The 22,068-nt window shown below is 45.7% G+C and overlaps 1 protein-coding gene across 1 annotated transcript in view; it reads right to left on the reverse strand.

Moving 5' to 3' along the window:
* Window positions 1–410: 410 nt before the first annotated feature.
* LOC134945688 (uncharacterized) overlaps window positions 411–22,068 on the reverse strand; it is a 35,582-nt gene continuing 13,924 nt past the window's right edge. Inside the window, exon 4 of the mRNA XM_063935130.1 lies at window positions 411–995. Coding sequence (XP_063791200.1) covers window positions 613–995 — 383 coding nt within the window. The 3' untranslated portion in view covers window positions 411–612. The remainder of the gene's footprint in view (window positions 996–22,068) is intronic.

The raw sequence follows: 22,068 nt of genomic DNA on the forward strand, positions 1-22,068 counted from the left end.
AGAACAGGTCCTGCATTTTAGCTCGAGCGACAGCATGGTTGACATGCTATACCAGGCATTCCCAACCACAGCCCTCAAGGCACACCAACAGAGCAGGTTTTAGTGATATCCAGGCTTCAGCACAGATGACTTAATTAGCACCTCAGTTATTTTGATTTAACCATCTGTGCTGCAGCCTGGATATCACTAAAACCTGCACTGTTGGTGTGCCTTGATGACCGTGGTTGGGAATGTCTGCGCTATACCCATTGGAGTTCGGAGTGGGGTCAGCAATGGGGGCTGTACAACAACATGGGGTCTTATCATCTCCCCCCCCCCCCCCCCATTTTCTAGGCGACCGGAGGTCAGGGTCTTTTTTTGGCCCTGGCAGAGAATTTCCTGGAGTCATTCTGAGTAATCAAAGGTCCCAATGGTGATCTGATGCTGCGTCTTTATTCTCAGCACAAAAAAAAAGCTATGTATAATTTATTACATAGTCAAACCAATTACAATTTAATATTCAGTTAATAATAAATGCTTACAGTAGGTTTAATCTATCACAACCTGCAAATAAATCACTTTAAATATAATGGTTTCAGAGACTCAAATCAAATTGTATGAGTGAAATCTACATTACATCATAACACAACCTCCTTCATCTTTGGCAGGAACCTGACTGTTTCTTATACGTCTTTCGGCCTCCTCCCTTTGCCTGTCAGCCTCCTCCCTTTGCTTTTGCAATTCACTGTCATATACGTATTTTAGCACAAATTCCTTCCGTTTCTGTCTTTCTGTCTCCGGATTGCCGATTCGCTCCACTCGGAATGTAATGTCATTAATCACTTCAATGAAAAACTTCAGAATATTCTCGTGTTTTCCTCTGGTCTTCAAATGATCTTCTGGGGTGAAATTTTCAACTGGAAAAATCTGTTCCACGTCCATGTCCTCAAACCTGTCCCTCACATTCCTGTAATTCTCATGTGTCTTATGGGTGAGAACGACCATTGGAAATATTCCTGCGGAGACATCATACAGTATAAGTGTTACTCTGCATGTACAGTCATGGCCCAAATACTACTCAGATACAGTATTTACCCTCTAGCTACACATACCAACTTATACCTCCAGAACTGTCCCTTACATTCTCTACATTTGAGGTCCATGCGATATGCCTCTACCAACCTACTAATCTTCGAGTTGCTGTGATTTACTGTCCACCTGGAATTTCCTCCAAATTCCTCGACAACTTTGCTTCCTGGCTACCTCACTTCCTCTCTTCTGACATTCCCTCCATTACCCTAGGTGATTTCAACATCCCTATCGATAACCCTACAAAACCACCTGCCTCTAAACTCCTTAACTTCACCTCTTATTTATTTATTATCAGTTATTTATATAGCGCACACATATTCCACAGCGCTTTACAGAGAATATTTGGCCATTCACATCAGTCCCTGCCCCAGTGGAGCTTACAATCTATATTCCCTATCACATGTACACGCACACACATTCATGCTAGGGTTAATTTTGTTGGGAGCCAATTAACCTACCAGTATATTTTTGGATTGTGGGAGGAAACCGGAGTACCCAGAGGAAACCCACGCAAGTATGGGAGAATATACAAACTCCCCACAGTTAGGGCCATGGTGGGAATCGAACCCATGACCTCAGTGCTGTGAGGCAGTAATGCTTCACTTTGTCTCTCCCAGTAGACCACCTCACCGTCCCATGTGAACGGGAGCTCACTGGATCTGGTTTTCACTCACCGCTGCAATATTTCTGATTTCTCCAATTCCCCTTTTCACCTCTCTGACCACCACTTGCTCTCTTTCAACTTTCCCATCTCTCCCTCCTAAGGCTACCATCTCTCCCTCCTAAGGCTACCATCACTAAGCATAACATTGAGGCTATTGACACCTCATCCCTATCCTCCCTGTTTGACTCACTTCTCTCTCCTCTTCTCTCTCACATGCTCTGAACAAGTCACATCCCTATACAATGTATCTCTTACTTCTGCCCTTGACTCTGTTGCTCCGCCAACCACTATTCACCCTCGCAGATCAACACCTCAACCCTGGCACACCAAATGCACCAGATATCTTCAAAAATGCAGAGCGACACTGGAGGAAATCATACTCTAAGGCAGACTTCCTCCATTTTAAATTTATGTTCTCATCCTTCAGTGCTGCCCTTTCCCTTGCTAAACAATCATACTTCAAAATTTTCATCTCTACCCAGTCTTCCAGCATCTGGTGCCTCTTTGCCACTGTTAACTCACTCCTCTGCCCACCACCACCTCCACACCCTTCCTCATTGTCTGCTTTTGACTTTGCCACTTATTTCACATCTAAGATTGACTCCATACGTCAGCACATCACATCCCACCAGACCAGTAACCAGCCACCACCCATCCATTGCCACCCCTCCCCTTCCCTCTTACCAACTCTGACATCTTTCTCCCGTGTATCTGGTGAGGATGTCATGGCCCTCATCCGTTCCTCCCCCTCCACAATCACCCCACTTGACCCTATCCCCCCACCTCCTCCTCTACCTCTCTCCTTCTGCTTGTTCCCATCTTGCCCACCTTCTCAATCTCTCCCTCTCATCAGGCACTGTCCCCTCTGCCTTCAAGCATGCTCTTGTCTCCCCTATTCTTAAAAAACCTACCCTTGATCCAAACACTCTCTCCAACTATCGACCCATCTCTCTCCTCCCTTTTGCCTCAAAACTTCTTGAGCGTATTGTCTACTGCCTCTTTCCTCTCACTCACTGCTTGACCCATTCCAGTCTAGTTTCCGTTCTCTCCACTCCACTGAAACTGCCCTCACAAAGGTCTGCAATGACCTCCATGCAGCCAAATCTATGGGCCACTACTCTCTGCTTATTCTTCTTGACCTCTCTGCTGCTTTTGACACTGTGGACCACCCTCTCTTTCTGCAAATCGTTCACACTTTTGGTCTGCGTGACACAGCCCTCTCCTGCCTGTCCTCCTACCTCTCTGATCATTCCTCCTCTGTATCCTCTCATGATGCTACCCCCCCCCCCCCACTTCCACTAACTGTTGGTGTCCCCCAAGGATCTGTTCTTGGTCCTCTCCTTTTCTCTCTCTATATGTCCTCTTTAGGTGAACTCATTCATTTTTTTAAATTCCAATATCACCTCTATGCTGATGACACCCAAATCTACCTCTCCTCCCCTGATCTCTCCCCTGCTCTCCTCACTCGTATCTCCAACTGTCTTTCTGCTATCTCTTCTTGGATGTCCCAGCGCTTTCTTAAACTCAACATGTCTAAGACTGAGCTGATCATCTTCCCACCCTCCCGCACAACCTCACCTTCCACAATCTCATTTTCCATTGATGGCACAACTATCTCCTCTAGCCCCCAAGTGCGCTGTATTGGCGTAATCCTTGACTCCTCCCTCTCCGTCAGACCACACATTCAGAACCTCTCACAAACCTGTCATTTTCATCTCAAAAACATTTCCAGGATCAGACCTTTTCTCACTCAAGATGCCACTAATACCATTATTCACTCACTGATTATTTCCAGACTGGACTACTGTAATCTCCTCCTAACTTGCCTCCCTGACAATTACCTCTCTCCACTCTGTCATGCGGCGGGCGCTTACAGCCGCAGGTCCCGGGATCCGTCCTCTGCCGGTGCGGCTGCCTGCAGTGCTCTATGGCCAGGGGGGGACGTGGCTTGGTTGTCTGCAGGAGTAACTGCTTCCAAAGGCTGGAGGGAGGACCTAGTGGCCTGCAGCTTCCTTCCGTGTCTACAGTGCTGGGGGCGGCCATCTTGGAGACCAAGGGCAGCACCAATGAGTGTGCTGGATGAGTGTCAGCCAATCCTGTTTTCCTGCTGCCTATAAATAGGCTGGGATTATTGCATTCTGTGCCAGTGCTTTGTTGTGGTTACTCTGTGCCTTAGCTCTGTGCTCCCAGAGTTTGTTCTGTGCATCTCTTGTTAATTGGTCCTGTCAGGCTCTCTGAGTTCTCAGCCGACTCTCGCTGCACAACGCTCGCCAGCTCTCCAGTGCGCGGACACGGTCAACCGCTCTCCCACTGGTGCCTTTGGATTCAGCAGGATTCTCGCGGTGGTTCGCCAGCTTCAGCCTGTGCTCTTCATTCTCGTCTTAGCATCATCCTGCAACCAGTCTTCACAGTTCTTCATTCTCGTCTTTGCATCATCCTGCAACCAGTCTTCACAGTTCTTCATTCATGTCTTCGTATCATCCAGCAACCAGTCTTCACTGTTCTTCATTCACGTCTTTGCATCATCCAGCAACCAGTCTTTGCTGTTCTTCATTCACATCCTCGCATCATCCAGCAACCAGTCTTCACAGTTACACATTCACGTCTTTGTATCATCCTGCAACCAGTCTTCACAGTTACACATTCACGTCTTTGTATCATCCTGCAACCAGTCTTCACAGTTCTTCATTCACGTCTTCATATCATTCAGCAACCAGTCTTCGCTGTTCTTCATTCACGTCCTTGCATCATCCAGCAACCAGTCTTCACAGTTCCACATTCACGTTTTCACATCATCCGGCTAACAGTCTTCACAGTTCTTCAGCCTCGCCTTCGCATCACTCAACAACTCAACTTCACAGTTCTTCAGTCTCGTCTTTATATCAACCTAAGTATATCCCTCACAGTTCTTCAATCTCGGCCTCGTATCATTCAGTGACTTCATTCCCTGCAGTTTCCCACTCCTGAACTAATTAGTCTCAGTCTTCCTACAGTGTATTTCTGATCTGTTATCTTTAATAAATATATGAAAAGGAATTATCTTCGACCTCCTTGTTTCCAGCACTCAGGGGCATCTGCTCCTTCGGTTGGTCAGAGTCCAATGGATCCACAAACACAGCCTGTTCTGACACACTCCAATCTATTCTCAATGCTGCTGCCCGGCTCATCTTCCTCAACAAATGCACTACGTCCACCTCTCCTCTCTTACTAGACCTTCACTGGCTTCCCTTCCCTTTCAGAATCCATTTCAATCTTCTCACACTCACTTACAAAGCCCTCACCCACTCCTCTCCCATCTACATCTCTGACCTTATCTCCCTTTACTCTCCCACCCGTCCTCTTCGCTCTGCTAATGCACGCTGTCTCTCCTGCCTACTGATTACTTCCTCCCACTCCTACCTCCAAGATTTCTCACATGCTGCTCCCTTACTCTGGAATTCTCTACCTCTCCCCCTCAGACTCTCCACCTCTCTACAGAACTTCAAACGGGCTCTTAAGACCCATTTCTTTACCAAACCCAGACAAATCTCATCCTAACCCTCTGTCCCATGCTCGGTCTACCCCATCTGTGTCACCCGTGTCTGTCTACCCCTCCCCTTTATACTCCTTTTCCACCTCTGTGGAAATATTGCCGAGTTGGTGACGCTGCTGCTGACGCGGCAGGGGCGGCGCTGGGAGAACACATGTTCTCCCAGCGCCGCCCTTCCATTCACTGTGAACGGGAGCCGTGTCGCCTCGACACGGCTTCCGTTCACACTACACAGCTTACCGGTTTGAACACGTGTTCAACCCGGCAAGCTACCCAGGTAGGATTCCCGGATCACTTGATCACGCGCCCCCGCGCATTTACCCGTGTTTTAAAAGCTAGTGGAAAAGGGGTACTAGAATGTAAGCTGTCACGGGCAGGGCCCTCTTCCCTCATGTGCTTATCCTTTTCTTACTTTAATAATCCTCAACTGCCCAAATCCTGCAGTTTTTTTGGCCACCTTGATACTTATCTCTCAGTGTCATCTCCTGATGTAGTTATGCTTAGTTACCCTGTACTTGTCCTATATTGTCTTCAACTGTAAGTCATTGTTTTCCTGTTTTGATTATGTGCATATGTACTCTGTAATTGGGCGCTGCAGAACCCTTGTGGCGCCATATAAAACAACGGATAATAATAATAATATATAATATACACTGGTTCCGGAATTTGTATTATTGGACGTTTGTACAGTTTTACTATTTGGATAGATGGATCTGCTAAAATGATGGCAGAAGATGGAGGGATGGAAACAGGGACGGGTTTAGGGGTGAGGGCGCCCCTAGACACCACAGTAGCATAGTATGAGCATCTCCATGCGTCAACTTGGCCGCAACATTGTCAGCTCCCAGTCACCACCCAGCATTGGTCAATACATTTTGCAGACATTTCTGAGACTGTGCGTCTCCATTGGTATACGGTTGATAGACAGTCAATAGATAGACACCATATGTTAGACAGACATTAGGTTGACAGGGTCAAAAGGTTGACATGGTCAAAAGTAACATGTTTTTGAACTATTTCATATCTTCTCTATCCGTGTCGGCACAGAGTTGACAAAGCTATCCATACAAACCACAAAAATGCAAAAAATATGGTGTCTACCTTTTTTATGTCGACCATTTTCATGTCGACCTTTTGACCCTGTCGACCTTTTGACCGTGTCAACCTAATATCTGTCTAACATATGGGGGTATATTTACTAAAAATCGTAATTTTCGGATTTTGGTTGAAGATTAAACACGAATGACATCGGGAGTGATAATTTGCAACTTTTTTGTTTTTTTACGCCTCATTCACTATGCTGTCGTATTCTGCATTGTCGTGTTTTCCGATGTCGATGTGATTTGTAATGTCTGGCAGTGTTTTACGGGAGTGATGAGTAAAACACTGCCAGACTTAAGACAATAAATCCCGGCTGTATCAGTGTGCTTCATTGTGTACCTTAAAAGAAGTGTGGACAGTGTTAAAAATCCCCCCAACAAATTGCGTGGGGTCCCCCCCTCCTAAGCATAACCAGTCTCAGGCTCTTTGAGCCGGTCCTGGTTGTAAAAATACGGGGGGGAAATTGACAGGGGTTACCCCATATTTTAACAACCAGCACTGGGCTCTGCACCTGGTCCTGGTGCAAAAAATACGGGGGACAAAAAGCGTAGGGGTCCCCCATATTTTTAACACCAGCACCGGGCTCCACTAGTCAGAGAGATAATGCCACAGCCGGGGTCACTTTTATATTGGTCCCTGCGGCCCTGGCATTAAATCACCAACTAGTCATCCCTGGCCAGGGTACCCTGGAGGAGTAGGGACCCCTTAAATCAAGGGGTCTCCTCCCCTCCAGCTACCCAAGGACCAGGGGTGAAGCCTGAGGCTGTCCCCTTCATCCAAGGGCGGCGGATGGGACGCTGATAGCCTTTTGTGTAAAAAAAAAAGAATATTGTTCTTTGTAGCAGAACTAAAAGTCCCATCAAGCCTCCCCCGCAAGCTGGTACTTGGAGAACCACAAGTACCAGCATGCAGGGGGGAAACGGACCGCTGGTACCTGTAGTTCTACTACAAAAAAAATACCCAAATAAAAACAGTACACACACACCTTGAAAGTAAGATTTTATTAAACATACATGCACACTTACATTCATACATACTTACCTATGTTGACACGAAGCAGTCGGTCCTCTTCTCCAGTAGAATCCCCGGGGGTACCTGTAAATAAAAATTATACTCACAAACAATCCTGTGTAGATCGGTCCTTTTCTTTAAATTTGTAATACAGGGACTTGGTAAAATAAAAAAAACGCATTACCCGAACCACGCACTGAAAGGGGATCCATGTTTACACATGGATCCCCTTTCCCTGACTGGCGGGACCCCGTGACTGCTGTAAAAGAGGGTCCCTTCAGCCAATCAGGGAGCGCCACATCATGGCACTCTCCTGATTGGCTGTGCGCTCCTGCACTGTCAGTCAGGCTGCGCACTGTAGATACAATGTAGCGCAGAGGCGCTCCATTGTATCCAATGGTGGGAACTTTGCGGTCTTCGGTTGGTCCCACTTAACCTCGCGGTCTACCACAGACTGCAAAGTTCCCACCATTTGATACAATGGAGCGCCTATGCGCTACATTGTATCTACAGTGCGCAGCCTGACTGACAGCTCAGGAGCGCACAGACAATCAGGAGAGTGCCATGACGTGGCACTTTTTCTTCAATGGATTTGGATTGATCATTGAAGGTAGTTACAAAAGCCCACTGAAAATTTCCCTGGTTCTCATTTGGTTGTACTTCCGGTTTCTTCTTTAAAAAGAGACTTCTATCAGTCTCATTTACTTCCCTAACCGCTTCTGAATGTAGGTTCAATATTCAACGGATTCTTGTTGAGGTACAAACAAAAATCATGTAAGGACGTCTCGTCCCCCTGCCACACAATAAAGGATGTCGTCTATGTATCGGGACCAGGACACCAAGCTCGCCCTGAACTGATGGTCATTCCAGATATATATTCCGTTTCCCAACACCCCATAAAGATGTTGGCATAGCTCGGGGTGAACTTGGTGCCCATCGATGTAGGTAGAAATCATCCTTAAAGGCAAGAATCCGTTGAATATTGAACTTACATTCACTAAAAGTAAGGAGCATATCAATTTTTTGGATCTAACTATATATGTTGACGGAAATCACATTCATACAAAGAATTATGTGAAACCTACGGATTCCCTCAGCTATATTAATGCTAGCAGTTGCCACCACCCTAACTGGCTACAAACTATACCAGTAGGGCAACTAAAGAGGGTAAGGAGAAACTGTTCCAATAAAGAAGTTTACTCTGAACAAGCTAGGGAGATGCAAACTAAGTTTGTGTCCTGTGGATACAAAATGGAGGCAATAGCAGAAGCGGTTAGGGAAGTAAATGAGATTGATAGAAGTCTCCTTTTAAAGAAGAAAACAGAAGTACAACCAAATGAGAACCAGGGAAATTTTCAGTGGGCTTTTGTAACTACCTTCAATGATCAGTCCAAATCCATTGAAAAAATATTTAATAAACATTGGAGAATCTTACAAAAGGACCCTATTTTGGGCCCACAACTCCCAAAATGCGTATATAGAAAAGCATCCAATTTGGGGAAAAGTCTTGTCCGTAGTGCATGACCACCAACTGTACGACCAGGAATCAGGACAAAAGGATTCCACCGGTGTGTGAATTGTGTTGCATGTAGGGAAGTAAATGATCAAAGTAAAACATGTGAGGTCACCATCAATGGAAAAAGGTCCGAGATTAAGGGCTTCATTACATGCAACACAACAAACGCAGTGTATGCTATAGAATGAGACTGTAATTTTTTTTATATAGGAAGGACTTCGAGGTCTTTAAAAGTGCGATGGGGGGAACACTTAAGAAATATCAGAAGGGGGCTGGAGACACATGCCCTCTCTGATCATTTCAAAAAAACAACATGAATGTTCCACCAGGGCGATAAAGAGATTTGTAGGCCTAAAATGGGTAAAGGGCCACTGGCGGAGGCGAGACCTAGCGCAACAATTAGCAAAAACTGAGATGAGAACGATTTATGAGCTGGGTACCCTTCAGCCAGGGGGCCTAGATTATGTTTCTTTGACTCCATGCACCTCCCTTTATATACACTGCTCTGTGTCTAAATTCACTAAGGTGAAGGGTCTCTCTCTTCTCATAAGTCTATTCGAATATCAATGTGCTGCATTTGCTTTTTATTCTTAATTGTATATTTTTTCATTATATACAGTTCATTATTGGATTGATGATTTTTCATGGACTAACAAACCAAAGATGTGATTATTACTGAGGAAGACCATTTCCCGATTCTAAGAGGATCTCTATGGCAACAGCAATGCTAAGAGGAACAGGGCAGTAGTGACGATTACGATCACATGACATAAGGTGGGAGTTCCTGAAAATGGGCCATGTCTGCATTCTCCACTATACACCACTGTCCAATAGGATGAGAGGAGGGTTCTGCTGACAGCGGCTCTACGTCATGAGAAATCAATATCACATGTTTACACTGAGGGATGGTGACAGAGAGTAACGGTCATGTGACTTCGGGCACGTGACCGCTGGAGAGATTCGTCGCGATTGGTGTTGCCTTTGTAACAATATACGTAACATAGGAAATGGTCTCAGCACGCAAGGATCATGGACATTTAGGTGAATAATGTATAGGGATCAACCGTGCTGGGACCAATAGGATCCGGAGGGTGGGGATAAAAACAGGGCCATTGGCGCCAGTGAGACATTCCGCTTTGAAAGCAGACCTTGAGAAAGACCCGAGGCGGGTCGGAACGCGTGGGTGTCCTGCTTGGAAATACCCCCCACATGATGACGCTGATGTTTATGGACTGAGCCTACACCCGGAAAGAACTGAGACCAGGAGATCCCCTTGCTGCAGCTGGGAGAGACTATCTGGATTCACATGCGCTTAAGAAATGACGCAAATCAGTTCACCAGGAATTGGTAATCAGCCATTGCTTCTGTTTTCTAATGAGGGTGGATTCTTTTCAGTGAATGTCTTTGTCCATTGTGACACATGTTGTGTCATTATACCAGCATTATCCATATTGGATCATTTGATTATGTGTTTTTAAAGGTTGATGTATTAAACATTTGTTTTTATGGTATCACACTTTTCTCTGTATTCTCCTCTCTTTCCGGTCACTATTTGACATGAATACTCCTAATTAGGAGAGGTCGACGGAGATTAAGAGGTGGATCGCTCCGCTATAAACGGGGAAGGCGCTGGTGAAGTAGTATCTTTCATTTCTTGTTTCATTAAGTATGTATGTATGTATGTATGTATGTATGTATGTAAGTGTGCATGTATGTTTAATACCATTTTACTTTCAAGGTGTGTGTGTTCTGTTTTTATTTGGGTATTTTTGTTTGTAGTAGAACTACAGGTACCAGCTGCCCATTTTAGCCCTGCATGCTGGTACTTGTGGTTCTCCAAGTACCAGCTTGCAGGGGAGGCTTGCTGGGACTTGTAGTTCTGCTACAAAGAACAATATTCTTTTTTTTTACACAAAAGGCTATCAGCCTCCCATCCACCGCCCTTGGATGGGGAGGACAGCCTCGGGTTTCACCCCTGGTCCTTGGGTGGCTGGAGGGGGGGACCCCTTGATTTAAGGTGTCCCCACTCCTCCAGGGTACCCCGGCCAGGGGTGACTAGTTGGTGATTTAATGCCAGGGCCGCAGGGACCTATATAAAAGTGTCCCCCAGCTGTGGCATTATCTCTCTGACTAGTGGAGCCCGGTGCTGGTGTTAAAAATACGGGGGACCCTTACGCTTTTTGTCCCCCGTATTTTTGGCACCAGGACCAGGCGCAGAGCCCGGTGCTGGTTGTTAAATATGGGGGAACCCCTGTCATTTTTCCCCCATATTTATACAACCAGGACCGGCTCAAAGAGCCCGAGGCTGGTTATGCTTAGGAGGGGGGACCCCACACCAAAAAAAAAATTCCAATTTTTAACTCTTTCCCACCCCTTCCCACTAATAAACATGTACAGATCTCACGGATCCGTGCATGCCTATCAGAACACGGTAAAAAAAAGCAGGTCTATTTGAAAACTGCTTTTTTTTTTTACGATTTGTATTTTTTCACGGCAGTATTTGGCTATTGCCGGCAGTGATTGTGAATACGAATTTTTAGTAAATTACCGAGTTGGCCGCCTCCGACATGTGAGGACGCATCTTGGAGTGGCTCCGAAACCCGGCACCCTAATCAGCATTACACGGCTGTCTGACAGCCTCGCATTTCGGTCTGAACTCTCACCCGATCTTTCCACTGGTCCTTGGGCGGCGTATGGAGAGGTATTTCTTCCCCCTCATGCCGAGACAGAAGCGACGCCAGCAGACGCGCGGACGGAACGGGGGGAAATAAAATGGCGCCGGACGCAGCGGACTCCGGAGATGAAGCCAGCTCAGCTCCCTCCTCACCCACCCGAGAAATACAAGAACAAGGTACTATAGTGCAGACCTTCCGTGATCGAATAATACCCTCCCCAGACTCTCCGGTCACATACAGAGACATGGTGGGAGCGATTAGGGACGCACTAGGCCCACTTCTCAAAGAACAAACAGATCATATATCCAAACAACTATCTAGTCTCACTAAGAAAGTTAAGGAGACAGAGCATAGAGTGGGCTCACTCTTTGCTGACGTAGCCACCTTACAAGTATCACAGGCTAAACGGGATAGTTGGCAGAGACAGGTCACAAATAAATTAGACGATTTAGAAAACAGGTCGAGGAGACAGAACCTACGGGTTGTGGGCCTCCCAGAAACAGTACAAGGCTCTGACCTGATACAATTTGTGAAATCCACACTACCGGATTTATTAAATGTAGCGGAGGAATGTGCAGACATGATCATTGAACGAGCTCACCGGGTGGGACCAAAGCGAACACACCCTGACGCCCGTCCCCGTGTGGTGCTCTTTCGGGTTTTACATTTTTTGCACAAAGACGCCATATGGAGGGCATCCCGCAAATGCAGAAATTTGAAATGGGAAGGAAACATGATCTACCTATTCCAAGATTACTCTGCTGAGTTAACTAAGGCCAGAAAAGCTTTTTCACCCATATGTACACAGCTAATCTCCCAAAGCAAGAAATTCGCTTTATTATACCCTGCGAGACTTCGCATATTTGATGGGTCATCATATATTGACTTTCTAAACCCTGAAGACGCTCAGAAGTACTGTGCAGAGGAAACTAACACCGAGGGCACATCTAAAGACGACCGTAGTGGCTCAGGATGAACGCATTCCATACTTTTATTTTCTGGAGACAAGTGTAATCTAAAATTGAAAAGGATAAACACTTACTGATATGTAGGTAACGGGAATCTATTCTCTTGCATTCATATTTCAAATACCCACGGGTGGACTCCCAGACAGTAGCGTTTAAACCATATTGCATAATCTTTTATGTACTTTTAAAACCTGATGCTGGATCTGATAATAGATTGAAGATCAGAAAAAGGCTGTCCTCCCTGATACGTCTCACTAGAACATACCATTTCAAGTGGTGGTTTGGAAACTTACCCGAGAGCGGAGGAGATAGATGCTTGTGATCAGAAACTAGGCAGGACACTAGTTTTAAAATGTAATACTGTTATTGAGCAGCTTCACGTCGAGGATGGAGAGACAGCCCTAGTGTGCTGCCGGATAGAAGGGTACAAGCTGAACACATCTCTCTCGTAACAAAGGGGGATAATTTTGTATATGCATACATACTCTTTTTATCTTTGTTGTTTTTGCTTGGTTTTGTTTTGTTTTGTATATATACGGCCGCCAACTACCTCCCATCTATCTCTCTTCTTGTCTTCTTCACCTTCTATTTGCTCATCCCTTTTACTCCCACACCATCTATATCTTCAGCTTCCCCTCTGCTCTGCTCCCCTCTTTACCCCCCCCCATCTCACCCACCCCCTCTCCCCTATTCTTTTCTTTTTCCTCTCCCTTCCCCTTACCTTAATTTTCTCCATTCCATTCCTCTTTCCCTTCTCCTTTTCCTTTTTCTTTATATGTTCTTTTCTTACACATTCCTTTCCCCTTTCTTCTTTCCCTACCCTCCCTCCCCACCCTCTTACTTTCTTACTTTCTCGCTGGTACACAACACCACAAGTACTTTACGTACACTTACCTATTAAGGCTGAGGTTAACTTTATCTCTAACCGCTTGCATAACAGTAATTTTGTCATAACCATTGTTACTAATATTGCTATCTTTAGCATCTAGTTCTACAATTTGATCATTATGTGATAGTTTAGACTAAGGAAAAAGGTGTCGTAGGTGCGGAGCCCACCTGTTAGAGTCACAATGAATAATTGGTATGATAACTTGAAGGTACACAATCCCGGAAGTCCGAATATGGGATTTGTTTCACCTGAAGGTGAATTTGTGGCATCTGTTAGGCCATATCTGTTGTTTTTCTTTCCTTTCTTCCCCCTCTATTCCTTTCCTCATGTTTTTTCCCTACCCCTTAGCAAGTTTATGACACAAAAGACTTTGAGATACGTGTTCTTGTCCTTGACATATGTTAGAAACATTGATGGGAATTTAGGATGGTTTTATTGAATATAGCGTCCTGGAACATTGGAGGGATAAATTCCCCCTCCAAGAGAAGGAAAGTTCTGATTTATGTTAACCGATTAAAAATAGACATTCTACTATTGCAGGAAACACACCTAACTAAAATAGAAATTGACAAACTCAACATGTTGCAATGGAAAGTTCTCTCTGCAGCTCCATATAATTCTAAAGCTAGGGGAGTTGCAATTTTAGTTAAAACACATATCCCAATAGAAATGATTGGTTCTGATATGGATCCTGAGGGACGTTACCTTATTTCTGAAATTACTTTAGCAAACACGAAAATGATTTTATGTTCAATTTATGCCCCAAATGTATACATTAAATCCTTTTTTCAGGTTCTGATTGCTAAACTACTTCAATTCGGTAATACAATGATGTTGGTAGGGGGAGACTTTAATTTGATAACAAACCCTAGTTTAGACAGACAAACTCCTCGGAGATCACTTCTCAGACTCCCAAAATTGGGGATCTCCTATTTTGCAAGACGTCTTAAATTAATTGATCTCTGGAGATTACACTCTCCAACGGACAAAGCATATTCATGCCTTTCGGCCGCTACTGGCTTAATGTCTAGAATTGACTACATTTTCGGCTCTCAATCAATGCTAGATAGAATTGGAGAGACTTCTATGGAACCCATATGTTTATCAGACCACGCCATGGTAAGATGTTCCTTTAGAACTCAGGCCGAACCCAACCCTTGTAGAACTTGGAGGTTTCCAGTAGCATTTTCTAATTCACTTAGTTTTAGGCGGAAGTTGGAATCATTGTAGGAAACATTTTACTTCAATAATGAGGAGATTTTTGAAAGCAACCCGCTTCTTTTCTGGCAGACAGCCAAAGCGGTCATAAGAGGCGAACTAATTTCCTATGTGACTTCCATTCGTAAATCGCTTAGGAAAGACCATGCTATTGTACAATCTACTCTTACTGAAGCGTTTGGAAAATACCAGAGCAATCCCACACACACTAATAAAATGCTTTATATGGAAGCAAAAAATAATTTTGATGGTTCTTTGGCTAAATTGGACTCGCTGATATCCTTTAAAAAGGATCAACGCTTCTATAAATTTGGTAACAAAAGTGGGAGATTGCGATCTTATATTTTAAAAGGCCAAAAAAACCCTATGATAGTTAGGCCCTTGAGACAAGCGGATTCATCCTTAACGACTTCTAATGAACAAATATCTACCGTCATGTCAGATTACTATACTACTTTATACTCAAAACCGTCTTCTCCTACTGACGCAGACGTACATTCATTCTGGACAGACTTACCGGTTCCCCAGGTCCCAGAGACCTTCATAACGCTTCTGACTAAACCAATTTCAGAGGAGGAAGTTTCTAAGGTGATTAAAAACTTAAAAAATTGCAAAGCCCCAGGCCCCGATGGCTATTCACCTGAATTTTTTTAAATCTTGGCTTCTAAATTAGTTCCTCTACTCACTAATTGTTTTAATAGGATTATGCAACTGGAACCTCTCCCTCTTTACTTTAATTCGGCCACAATTACAGTTATCCCTAAACAAGGCAGAGATCTTTCAGATCCTGGTTCGTACCGCCCGATTTCATTACTTAATTCCGACTATAAAATATTTACTAAAATTCTGGCCGATAGGTTGAAACAAGTCCTACCACATATAATACATATAGACCAAGCAGGATTTATTATTGGTAGAAGCTCTGTTCTTAACATCAGACGAGTCCTAGCAGCAATTGTGAAATCCCGCTCTACAGACCGTCGACCGAACGAAGCAATCTTGGCATTAGATGGCGAGAAAGCTTTCGATAATGTTTATTGGGACCACTTATTTACCTCTTTAACGCGTTTTGGTTTTCCGGACCGTTTTATACAAGTTTTACGATTACTATATACCAATCCTGACACCCGAGTATTGTGCAATGGGTATCTCTCCCCCTCATTTTTAATTCAAAAGGGAACGAGACAAGGATGTCCGCTTTCTCCGTTGCTGTTCGCAGTGGCGCTGGAACCGTTGGCAATTTCATTGAGGCAATCCCCTCTCTACAACGGTATAATGATGGGGTCTATAGATCTTCGTTTAGCATTATTTGCTGACGACATGGTCATATTTATGTCTAACCCCTCACATTCACTTCCAATTATATTAAATATCATTGCACAATTCGGGATCATTTTCGGATATAAAATTAATACGAATAAATCAGAATTAATGAATTTAGGACCCTCAGTTTTGTCTCCGGAGGTGATAGGGGATATCAAGGTGGTTACACAACAATTCAAATATTTAGGGGTGCATGTACCGAGAAGGATATCTAAACTCTACTCTTTAAACTTTAAACCTCTGATAACTTCTATTCTTAAATTATTAGACTCATGGCAATCATTGCCGTTTTCATTAATGGGCCGTATAGCGGTTCTTAAGACCGTTATTTTTCCAAAAATTATGTACACTATGCAGATGTTACCTATACGGATTTATGAGTCGGATGTGAAAACGCTATATAAGGAATTTTCGGTTTTTATATGGAAATCAAAACGACCGAGAATTGCTAGGTCTAAACTCTACCTCTCTAGGTCAGATGGGGGATTAGGATTGCCAGACCTGATTACATTTTTACACTCTGTATTCTTCAGATACGTGGCAGACTGGTTATTGGAAAGAGATCACTTCTCGATACATGCACTGGACTGTTTATTTTGTTCTCCTTACTCCCCGGGAGCACTACTACATACCCCACGGAAGTATATACCACAACACATATTTAATAATATATTTTTTAAAGATACCTATAACTCATGGTGGGCGATTAACAAGATTATGAACAGAAATCCTACACTCTCGCCTATGATACCTATTTGGGGTAACTTGCAATTCACACCGGGCTTAAACTCCTCAACCTTTACCCGACTGAAAAATAAGGGTCTCAGTATTACATCCGATGTATTTGACCCAGGGGGGAAATTACTAACCTACACAGCCTTTAAAGAGAAATATAATTTGTCAGACCTATACCTATACTCATATCTTCAAATTAGACACTACGTTATATCTTTATATGGGACAAAACTACCTCCCGTATCTTCAGACCCATTGGTATCTGTATTGAACCTAATAAAAACCGTTACTTATAGAACAAGATTCCTATATGCAGATCTAATATCGACAACTAGATCAGCTGTCTGGAATAGAGTGTGTGCCTCCTGGAGTAGGGACCTGGGTTTAGATATAACAGGTACTGATATGTTTCAGAATTGTGAGTATGTGATGAAATCTCTCCACTCAGTATCTTTACAGGAGGTATATTTGAAAGTTATACACAGAGCTTATATATCTCAGGCGCAGAGGAAGCACTATGTGCCCGAGGAAACGGGCAAATGCCTGAAATGTGGGGCTACTTCAGCCACATTACTGCACAACCTATGGTCATGCGGAGTTATTAAAACATTTTGGAACAAAGTGGTAAACTATATTTCACAGAAATTTACATGCAGAGTATCATTAGATCCTCTAGCTCTTCTATTTGCAAATTTCAAAAATTGGGATCTTAGCCCTTCTGACTTAAACTTACGTCAGTTTTTAATAGTGTTGGTGACAATGGCTAAGAAATTAATAATGAAGCTATGGATCTCCAAAACTAGACCAAGGATGGAAACGGTGCATACAATGCTGATTAAAACTTTATACTTTGATAGATACGCTACTCAACCAGACGTGGAAACGGGAGTGGAGAGGTTTTATCGCAAATGGGGACCTTACATTGAATCTCTATCGGAGAATGTTAAACGTGCAATTTTTATGATATTTGAACAAACTGACTGGTATCAGTATAAGAAGATATCAGGAACAGTTCCTATCTCGAACTGACATGTGTTCAGGTCTATGCGTACGGAACCAGAAACTAAACTCACAAGACACTCTATTGATATTGCTGGACGAGAAAATTTTTTGATGAGATGTTATATATCCCATAGTGGTATAAATACTGTTGTTGAGATATGTTTTGGAGGAACGCGCAGAAATATGTTTGATATTAAACAACAAAACTCCCCCCCCCCCCCCCCCCCACACACCTCTTCTCCTCCCCCCTACCTTATTTGAGGTACTAATCTTACCCGGTTACTTTCCCTTTGTAATTGTCCTTTCCTTTCCTTTCTTTTACTTGTTATACTTCATTTAGTTAACATTGAACCGCACCGAGGGGTTTAGAATGTGTCGCTGTAATAATGCTAGGACATGCTGATTATAGGTGAACTTTTATTGTTGTAATTCAAGGCACATTTAAGTTGAAACCTTCGATACTTACGTATTTTGATTTATCATCAGATGTATTGATACTAGATGTGATGTACAACGTGATATTATATTATGTCCGACAAGTTCATCCCTTGTACGATTTGATGGAAAATCAATAAAAATATTTTGGGGAAAAAAAAAAAAATTACCGAGTTGTATAAAATAACAGGCGTGTTTGACCGATGGTGTATTCATTTGTATTTTTTTCTTTGCCTTCAAAAAAAATACGAATGCCCTCATCACTGCCGAGATTTGTGTTTAGTAAATTCCCGAGATGACACTTTGAAGAAAAAACACCAACTCAAAATCGGGACTTCAGTAAATATACCCCATGGTGTCTATCTATTGACTGTCTAACTAGACACTGTCTATCTTTTATACCACACCCGTCTACATTGCACCTGCAATTCTGTGGGCACGAACTCTGGGCGTGTGCACAGTACAACGCAGGAAAAATGCTCAACTGTGTGCGACAATAGTATTGTGTACTACACAAAATAAGCCAGTGAGGCCTTGGCCTATAGTTTTAAAATGACATTATAAATAAATGCAAAAGAAGCCATTTTAAAACTAGCAGTCAAAGACAATGATGATTGCAGCTTTTATAAACTGCTCATTAGTACAGTAAATCTACATTACACCCCCTACCACAGCATGTCTCTACTCCTCCCACCAAGGCATGCCTCTACACCCCCCCCACACCACCACAGCATACTCCTACACCCCCACCACACCATGCTCCTACACACCCCACCACAGCATGCTCCTACACACCCCACCACAGCATGCCCCTACACCTCCCAGCCTAGCATGCTCCTACATCCCCCACTACAGCATGCTCCTACACACCCCACCACAGCATGCCCCTACACCTCCCACCCCAGCATGCTCCTACATCCCCCACCACAACATGTTCCTACATCCCCCACCACAGCATGCTCCTACACACCCCACCACAGCATGCCCCTACACCTCCCACCCCAGCATGCTCCTACATCCCCCACTACAGCATGTTCCTACATCCCCCACTACAGCATGCTCCTACACACCCCACCACAGCATGCCCCTACACCTCCCACCCCAGCATGCTCCTACATCCCCCACCACAGCATGTTCCTACATTCCGCACCACAGCATGCCCCTACACCTCCCACCCCAGCATGCTCCTACATTCCCCACCACAGCATGTTCCTACATCCCCCACCACAGCATGCCCCTACACCTCCCACCCCAGCATGCTCCTACATCCCCCACCACAGCATGTTCCTACACACCCCACCACAGCATGTTCCTACACCCCCACCACAGCATGCTTCTACACCACCCCACCACAGAATGCTCCTACACCCCAGCATGCTCCTACACCCCCACCACAGCATGCTCCTACACCTCACGCCACAGCATGCTCCTACACCCCCCACCACAGCTCCTACACCCCCACCACAGCATGCTCCTACACCCTCCACTACAGCATGCTCCTACACCTCCCACCACAGCATGCTCCTACACCTCCCACCACAGCATGTTCTTACACCCCCACCACAGCATGCTCCTACACCTCCCAACACAGCATGCTCCTACACCACCCACCACAGCATGCTCCTACACCCCCCACTACAGCATGCTCCTACACCTCCCACCCCAGCATGCTCCTACATCCCCCACCACAGCATGTTCCTACATCCCCCACCACAGCATGCCCCTACACCTCCCACCCCAGCATGCTCCTACATCCCCCACCACAGCATGTTCCTACACACCCCACCACAGCATGTTCCTACACCCCCACCACAGCATGCTTCTACACCACCCCACCACAGAATGCTGCTACACCCCAGCATGCTCCTACACCCCCACCACAGCATGCTCCTACACCTCACGCCACAGCATGCTCCTACACCCCCCACCACAGCTCCTACACACCCACCACAGCATGCTCCTACACCCCCCACTACAGCATGCTCCTACACCTCCCAACACAGCATGCTCCTACACCTCCCAACACAGCATGCTCCTACATCCCCCACCACAGCATCCTCCTACACCCCCCACTACAGCATGCTCCTACACCTCCCAACACAGCATGCTCCTACACCACCCACCACAGCATGCTCCTACACCCCCCACCACAGCATGCTCCTACACCTCCCAACACAGCATGCTCCTACACCCCCACCTCAGCATGCTCCTACACCTCCCAACACAGCATGCTCCTACACCCCCATCACAGCATGCTCCTACACCCCCATCACAGCATGCTCCTACACCCCCCACCACAGCATGCTCCTACACCCCCCACCACAGCATGCTCCTACACAGCCCACCACAGCATGCTCCTACACCCCCACCACAGCATGCTCCTACACCCCCCACCACAGCATGCTCCTACACAGCCCACCACAGCATGCTCCTACACCCCCACCACAGCATGCTCCTACACACCCACCACAGCATGCTCCTACACCCCCCACCACAGCATGCTCCTACACCCCCACCACAGCATGCTCCTACACCCCCCACCACAGCATGCTCCTACACAGCCCACCACAGCATGCTCCTACACCTCCACCACAGCATGCTCCTACACCCCCCACCACAGCATGCTCCTACACCCCCACCACAGCATGCTCCTACACCTCACGCCACAGCATGCTTCTACACCCCCCACCACAGCTCCTACACCCCCACCACAGCATGCTCCTACACCCCCCACTACAGCATGCTCCTACACCTCCCAACACAGCATGCTCCTACACCTCCCAACACAGCATGCTCCTACACCTCCCAACACAGCATGCTCCTACATCCCCCACCACAGCATGCTCCTACACCTCCCAACACAGCATGCTCCTACACCTCCCAACACAGCATGCTCCTACACCTCCCAACACAGCATGCTCCTACACCTCCCAACACAGCATGCTCCTACACCTCCCAACACAGCATGCTCCTACACCCCCCACCACAGCATGCTCCTACACCCCCACCACAGCATGCTCCTACACCTCACGCCACAGCATGCTTCTACACCCCCCACCACAGCTCCTACACCCCCACCACAGCATGCTCCTACACCCCCCACTACAGCATGCTCCTACACCTCCCAACACAGCATGCTCCTACACCTCCCAACACAGCATGCTCCTACATCCCCCACCACAGCATGCTCCTACACCCCCCACTACAGCATGCTCCTACACCTCCCAACACAGCATGCTCCTACACCACCCACCACAGCATGCTCCTACACCCCCCACCACATCATGCCTCTACTACCACCCCCAGGGCATTACCCTACACCCCACACCACAGCATGCCCTTGCACCAAATGGCCAATTATATAGGCTTGCCCACCACGTCGTGGTCACCTCTGTTACTCGGCAGAGGTGACCTCGACGCGGTGGGCAAGGCCATATTATTGGCCAATTATATCCTTACAACCTCTTATTATAATATAGTAATGATTGCATAGTGCATCCGTACCCATTCCTTTTAGTGTTTGATAATATTCCACTGGCGTATCTATAATGGGTGCACTGTGTGTGGTGCACACAAGCCCCTAAGTCCAGAAGGGGCCACCACCACACACGCTGCTCCCATTTTCTAAGTACTCACCCCTCCGGAGCAGGGCCGGCTCCAGGCCTACTAGCACCCTGAGCAAGAAAATGTAAAAGCGTGGCCTCCTGGGAAAGTGGGTGTGGCCTCGTAACTTCATATTGTTAAACTATAAATAAATATATTTTTTCACACCCCCTCTATGCACACAATTAGCAGCCTTATGCAGAACAGCCACAGCAGTGTTCCTTACACACAATGTCTCCAGTATAGTGCCAGCTACACATGACATGCCCCGCAGCAGTGCCAGCAACACATGACATGCCCCGCAGCAGTGCCAGCAACACATGACATG

Source organism: Pseudophryne corroboree, chromosome 7 (genome assembly GCF_028390025.1).
Source record: "Pseudophryne corroboree isolate aPseCor3 chromosome 7, aPseCor3.hap2, whole genome shotgun sequence".
NCBI classification, from domain to species: domain Eukaryota; kingdom Metazoa; phylum Chordata; class Amphibia; order Anura; family Myobatrachidae; genus Pseudophryne; species Pseudophryne corroboree.